Source organism: Condylura cristata, unplaced genomic scaffold, assembly GCF_000260355.1.
Source record: "Condylura cristata isolate star-nosed mole 26May11 unplaced genomic scaffold, ConCri1.0 scaffold00015, whole genome shotgun sequence".
NCBI classification, from domain to species: Eukaryota; Metazoa; Chordata; class Mammalia; order Eulipotyphla; family Talpidae; genus Condylura; species Condylura cristata.
In genome coordinates this window covers 48,722,387-48,729,511 of record NW_004567116.1, presented here as the reverse complement: position 1 = coordinate 48,729,511, position 7,125 = coordinate 48,722,387, and the positions used below count along the sequence as shown (strand labels likewise).

Here is a 7,125-nt window from a genome sequence, read left to right as displayed (position 1 = left end):
TGTGCTTTCCAACTTCCATAATTATATCTGTATTACTTTCTTCTAGAAAATAATGCCCATAGGTCTGACAAGTTCCTACTTATATCTTCCCAAGAAAACCTGTATCACCTCCTCCAAGAAAACTTCCCTACCGCACATAAGTTAATTATTCCCTTTTCCACTCTCTTAGCACTTGTACAAACACCCACTATTACTTCTCACCCTCTAATTACTAGTCCGCAGACATATCTTTCTTTATAAAGATATAAGTTATCTCAAGCAAGACCTTAATTATTATCTTCAAGGGCCCATAGTAGATACCCAAATGTTTCTTAAATTAGTCTGTTGCCTAAATACAATTTTTCTTTGGGCTCTAAAAAATTATATTTCTATATTCTAAGAAATTTCCTGTCTATCTTCATCGTGATTATCAAAAGAAACAGAGATTCAATATAAGTAAACAGTACCTAGCTTAGTTCTCACTTTTATTCATAAAATACCAAGGCATCAAAGCAAAGATTATGTCCCTGTAATGTGTAACATCTGCAATGTCAATACAAACAATATAAGAAAACTGAAGAGATGGTAATCAAATCTAAAAGTTCAGAAATCATTAAAAAAAGACCTAATTGTCTCTGCAATTCTACTTAGTTTCTGTTTATTTAAAACACAGATGTGCATTATTACAAATGAGAATTTTAATTAAAACCACTAATTCATTACTACAATGAGGATTTTAATTAAAAAAGCCACTAATTCATTATTACAAATGAGAATTTTAATTAAAACAACCACTAATCCCTTTACAAAGGTAGGTCCCATACAAAAAGAACATCAGTGAGTGGTTATCTCTGATGGCAGAATGCACAGGTTATCTTTCAAACACTTCACTATCATCTAGTTTTTTGTAATGCTATATATCACTTTAGCAACCAAAAACTCTAATGAAAAATCTGACATGCCATGTTAGTTTACGTTAGTTAGGGAAAAAAGTTTAATTATGAGACTATTTTAATATATTTATTATTCTTACCAGATTTTAGACCTGAAATTTTGAAGATGGCACTTGGTTTTCCATTTGTGACAAATCCTAGGAGTTGCCATACTGGCATTCCATTTGAATCAGGATAGGAAAAGTAGACAGATCCTCCCATCCCCTCAGGAAATGGGATGGTTCCCAGCATAAAAACCACTACACGGTTGATATTTTCATAATCAGGCAAGTCAAAAACAAACTTATCCTCTGCCACTTGCTGTGCTGCTGTTTGTACCTAGAAGATAAGAAACTCTCCTTAGTTCAATGTTTTGATGAGTTTCTCTAACCCATACAGTACTGCTGTAAACGCCATCAGTAGGTATAGTAGATTACAGTCATTATACCAACTACAATCCGAGAATCTACCTATGGAATTCTCAAATAATACCAGAGTACTTATTTTAATAATAAAAAAAAACCCACATAATTAGCTGCAAAATGATCACTTAATAAATACATCAATCTTTTATAAATGTAGCTTTACTTCAAAAGTGCCTGAAGGCATTCTAAACACATAAACAAATCATTATGGTTTCAGAATATTATAAAAAGTTGCTCAAAATAGGGCCCTCCCTGGTGGTGCAGTGTGTTGGAGTGCTGCACTATGAAGTTAAGCCAAGTTTTGGCTGCTTCAATGCCAGTTCAATTCCCACCAGGGAGGTGATCCACATAGGCAGCAGACCTCTCCATTTCTGGATGAATAAATAAAATCTTACAAAAAAAAAAAGTTCACCAGAGATTTATGCTTTAGCTTAAGGATAAGTACCCTTAGATTACTAAAATAGGTAAGCAATCCAGAAGCAAGTACAATCAATCCTCATTATTTTCACAATCAGTATCTGCTAACTTGCCTACCTAGTAAAATTTGTTAACTCCAAAATCAATATTCACTGAGCTTTTGCATTCATTCAGACATGTTCATGCGCAGAGTAGAAAAAAATTTTAGTTACCTGATATGCATGTTCCCAGCTGAGGTGGAACAAAGCTATTCTATGCTTATTAGCTTCAGCTCTCATCCTATAAACAAATGTCCTTCTAAGTCTCTTTAGGGCCTCATTAGGTTAATTTTCATTTTCCAATGATTTTGTTCCTTAAAATAGCCAACCTGAAAAGCTGACTACTGTTTCTAAGCCCAGGAAAGGTGTTGAGTTGTTTAGACAAGAATTACAGTGCTTTTGGCTGTGAATTCAATGTTAAGGAATCAACATTACATATTTTAAAATGTATTTTTAAACAGAAAGGTTATGTAACGGTAGACTGATTAAAATGAGATCACAGGCTTCCTCTATGGGCAATAATTTGGCATTTACCAATTAAGTATTCAGTGTGACTTTATAAAACAAAATCACTGTGAATGAGTCACAGCAATCAAAAAAGGACAGAAACTGGTGCCATTTGCAGCAACATGGATGGAGCTGGAAGGGATTATTCTAAACAAAATAGCCAGGAGGAAAAGGTAACTATCAGATGGTTTCACTTTTGGTGGAATAGAGAATCGGAACAAAGGGCCAGGAAAAAGAAAACTTGCTAGTTGACAATAGATTTCAGGCATACAGTGGGGGAGGGAAGAGCACAAGGGACTAAGATCACAGGTGCTATGGTAGTGGGAGAAAACAATTACTGTTCAAAAATTAACATGGGGGCCCTCCCTGGTGGCTCAGCGGGTTAAAGCACAGCTCTAAGAAGCTAAAAGCCACTTCAGCATGAGTTTGATCCCTGCCCAGAGATGATCCACATGGCGCCACAGACCTCTCCTACCCCTTCCCCTTCTCCCCTCAGCAGTGTACTTGTCAGAAGGTCTGTTCTGCTCCCCACTCTGGTGAATCCTTTCATGGCCCCTGCACTTCTGGCCTGTACCCCAGTTCTGAATGCATAAATAAATCTTTAGAAAAAAAACAAGGGTGTGGACCTCCCTGGTGACAAAAGGGTTAAAGTCTCAGGGCTATCAAGCCATCACCAGACAGTTGCATGAGTTCAATCCCCCAGCAGGGAGCTGACCACATGGTTCAGCACACTTCTTTCTCACCAGCTGCCCCTCTCAGCAGGGTATTTCAGTAGATCTACCTGTTCTACATCCCACTCTGTCTCTGGTGAATCCTCTTGTCCCAGCACCTCTGGTCTACACCCAAGTTCATGCATGTATAAATAAACATTAATGATATAAAGAAATTAATTTTAAAAATGAGTCAGCTATACATAAAATGCAAAATTTATATTTTGAATATACTAAGTTGGAACTTACTTCTTTTTGTTCACTTCATAATCTAATTCCCTGTTTCAGAATTAAATGTCAATTCATAGAATAAGGTCTTATTTTCATTTTAAGGGAATGGAGACTGATGTAAAAAATAAATTGAAAAAGAATGAGATCTTATTTTGAAATCTGAGAAATAAACTTTACAAGAAAATTTCTTTTTATACTTTTAGGAATAATTGATAATTACTAAATCACATCCATCAATAAAAAGAAATAACAGTTCTTCTAAAAGTACACTCAGGTGGACTGACTGAACAGTTTACCTTATCTAAGGTTTTTTGGTTTTGTTTTTTAATGGCTACTACCACTCTATTCACGAAGCTATCAATTCTAAAATACGAATAATATATCTTAAGACTCTAAATGGACAATTTTTACTTACCTTCTTCATTTTCTTTCCTATATTCTTTCTAAAATTTTTACTTTTTTCCTCTATAATATTCTATCTACAGGTAAAAAAATATAGAGAGACTACTATATGTAACTGCATCTATTTACTGGCAATCAAGCAATATGAACACCCCTAAATTTGCTCCTAAGAGATGATGAGTATTATTTAAAGTAAGATTTGATTTCCTCTTCTGAAGTTTTTGATCCAATTGAAAATACTTCAGTATAGAGAGCAAAACAAAGGAAGAGCACAAACAAATCGAATTGCCTATAAAAGTATTAAATTCAGTGTCACCAGTTTCTAGCACACATTTAACCTTAAAACATGAAAAATTGTAGTATTTGTAAGTCTTGAATAAGGAAAAATATTTCTTAAATGTCAATTCTGTACAAACACCAAACATTCTGTACGTCTGTATTAGAACACTCTAACACTGACCTTTAAAACAAAAACAAAAACTTAAAAGAAAAATTTCACAGAATTAAAACTGAACCCTTGTTAAATGGATTTTTCTAGTAGGAGAATGTTTTGAGATTTGCTAGATCTACTTGTCCTTTGTTTTTATTAGTGTTTTCCAGTACTCCAAAACAGTCAATAAAGGGATTACAACATTTAATAAAGCAGGGATAAAGAAAAAAAAAAACAACAACAACTCTAAATGAAAGGAGTTAGGTCCGAAATGGACTTCTGGGTGGTTTCTAAGGAAGGCAAGTCATATTCACCCTCCAAAATTATTCCTTAACAATTTCAGGTGCTGATCTCATTTCTTTCAAGTAATCTTGCAAGATGATTATCGCTTTTGACCAAATAAGGAAACCACTATTCACGTCCTTGTGGGTCATATCAGAAATTATTTACTGGCGTTTCCACCAGCCCACTCTTATACCCAAGCTTATTTTCACTAGGGTCTTTCTAAAAGGAGCCCTCAAACATTGTCCGCGCACCTTAAACTTGGGGGGAAAGGATGTTACAGACTAGATTTAAATGTCGCGTTACCTCTAACTCACTTTATGAGTTTAGAAGGTTTCCACTATCAATTGAGCTTTAGTACCTCAACTGCAAAATGGAAATGATAATGATCATCTCACAAGTTATCATTATCAATGATCATTACCACAAGTTATCATTATCAATGATCATTATCACAAGTTTGAGATGCCAAATAAGTGCTACAGAATGGCTGATACGACGGACAATTTTTTGTTTTCAAATTGCCTTGCCTTGTACCTAATACACAATCAATAAATGGTGGCTAGTTATCTGACTACTGATTAAATGACTGAAAAGAGCTGAGAGCAAAGTAGAAAACCACAGCTTCCCACTCTCCACCCTCACACTCTCCACCTAAAAGAAAACACGAAACGGCGCCCGCATCCCCTGCTCCCGCGCACCCTCCCCTTCCCGGGGCTTAGCCTACGGGGCCCTGCCCCCTTCCTGTTAGCACCCAGCCCCATCCTCACCAGCCTCCCAGCCACCAAGCAGCCAAACATGGCGGCGGCGGCTCCGCTCAGCTGGCAGGCGACTAGAAGTCCAGGGACTATTGCCCTTGTGGAGCCCAAGACCCTTCCAGAAAATCCAGGAGGGAGCCTGCCCCTCCACTACATAGCGACTAGGCCGGCGGCAGGAACGCCTACTGCCCCCGTGACCTCCGACCCTCCCTTCCAAACCATGCCGCTCCCGCAACAAGTACTTCCGGGGCTTCTGACCAGCCCATCCAACCAGAGGAAAAAAAGCGGACCGGAGCCAGTGCTAAAACTACAAGTCCCAGAGAGCCCTGCAGCTGTTTCCGGTTAGACGGAAACAGGACTCGCGTGGTGGGATTGTTTGGATCCCGAGTTCGGAATCCAGTCGCTGAGATGTTTTACTAATGTGTAAAACATTAGAAAGTACAGTGCGCTTGTGCAGGTTATACTCTCTATTTGTGGGTGAGGAAGATTAATTTGAATGACAAACCCCAAACCTTCACACAACACGAAGTATTGGAGCCTGAATCCTGAAGCAAATACAGGGATTTTTTTGTGTTGCGATACGGTATCTTCGAAGTACCAATTGTTAATTAGCTGTTTTGTACTCATTGGCAACCTTACTGTAGTTTTTCCAGCTTCACCTAACTCCCCTATTGCTTTAAAACGTAAGCAAGTTAACCACATACCTTTAAGCTTCATTGTTCCCATTTGTGAAATAAGCATAATAAATATGCCTAGGGTTGCAATGAAGGTTTAGTGAATTAGCATACAAAATACAGACTAGAGCTTGCCAGTGTATGATTAATGGGAACTTTATTGTAAATGTTTTACCTTGTTCTATATGCATTTGCAGGGGAGGTTCTTAGGAAATAAAAAATAGGCATAATAAACTTGCCTTAAGTCCTGATTGCTGGCTATACACAGTCTCCCTTTCAGGCTTCAGTTCCCTTTCTTCTTGAATAAGATAGGATATCCCCTCCCCAGGAATCTCTACCCACCTTAAAATATATCAGCTTAGCCCACCCTCCCATCAACAGATCTGCCCTTCCAGGTTATATATGGAAGTTCAAAAGTGTTTAGAACAATCCTCTGACCTCCAATCTGACTCTTTAAACTCCGAGAACAACCTCTTTTATTTCAGACACTCCTTTTGAGATAGCCCATCCAAAGACAAACAGAATATTTCTACCTATGTCTCCAACCTTCGATTTAGGTCTCCAACCTTTCTACCTATGTGTCCAACCTTCGAATCCAACCTTCAGAATGAATAGGCCGTTTTTGTTTTTGTTTTGTTTTTGTTTTTGATAAAATGGCCTTAGGGGCAGCCTCACTGCCAGAGTTCAGATCTCTATCATTTATTAGCTATATAATTTTAGGCTAGTTAACCTAACACCTGCCCTCCTATTCCCTATCTCTATTATGTAATAGTTAAGTACAGCATAAGTTCTTAGAAAGGTTCTTAAACATATAATACCAGTTTCCACAATAATCCTATTAAAATGTTAACATTTAGTATTATGACTTTTCCTGACTAATTTCCTGTTTCCCCCATACCCACTTTGTACCCTAATCATTCCCTTAATTCTTTTAACATACATTCAGCCATCCTGTGCTTATGTAATTTTTCTAATTTGCCTGTAATACTTGGTAAATTCTTACACATTCTCCTAATCACTCAAATATCTTTTTTCTTTCTTGTTTAATTTTTCTCCTCTTTTTTAAAAGTATAGATTATTTATTTATGGGTACATAATATAATTATGCAGGGGCAGTGAGAGGGTTCACCGTAGCCAGAGTAGGAAGCAAAACAGTCAGATCCATGAGTACCCTGCATCCATGGGGTGCAGCAAGTGAGACAGGGGAGGTCTGCTGCACCATGTGGATCACCTCCAGGGTGTGGATCTAACTCACATCCAAGTGGTAATGCGCTTTAAACCCCACAGCACCACCAGGGAGGGCTCCGAAAAAATAATTTTGCAAGCTGCAATTAATGTTT

At 37.5% G+C, this 7,125-nt stretch overlaps 1 protein-coding gene across 2 annotated transcripts in view; it reads right to left on the bottom strand.

Annotated features, from left to right (window-relative positions):
• Positions 1-5,364, bottom strand: part of LOC101619922 (chromosome unknown open reading frame, human C11orf73) — a 61,136-nt gene extending 55,772 nt beyond the window's left edge. The window contains exons 1-2 of one of the 2 annotated variants that reach the window (XM_004683270.1): positions 5,124-5,364; positions 1,013-1,250 (exon numbers count right to left, since the gene is read on the bottom strand). In XM_004683270.1, coding sequence (XP_004683327.1) covers positions 1,013-1,250; positions 5,124-5,153 — 268 coding nt within the window. In that variant the 5' untranslated portion in view covers positions 5,154-5,364. The remainder of the gene's footprint in view (positions 1-1,012; positions 1,251-5,123) is intronic. The other variant, XM_012725663.1, reaches the window with a different exon arrangement.
• Between the last annotated feature and the right edge of the window lie 1,761 nt (positions 5,365-7,125).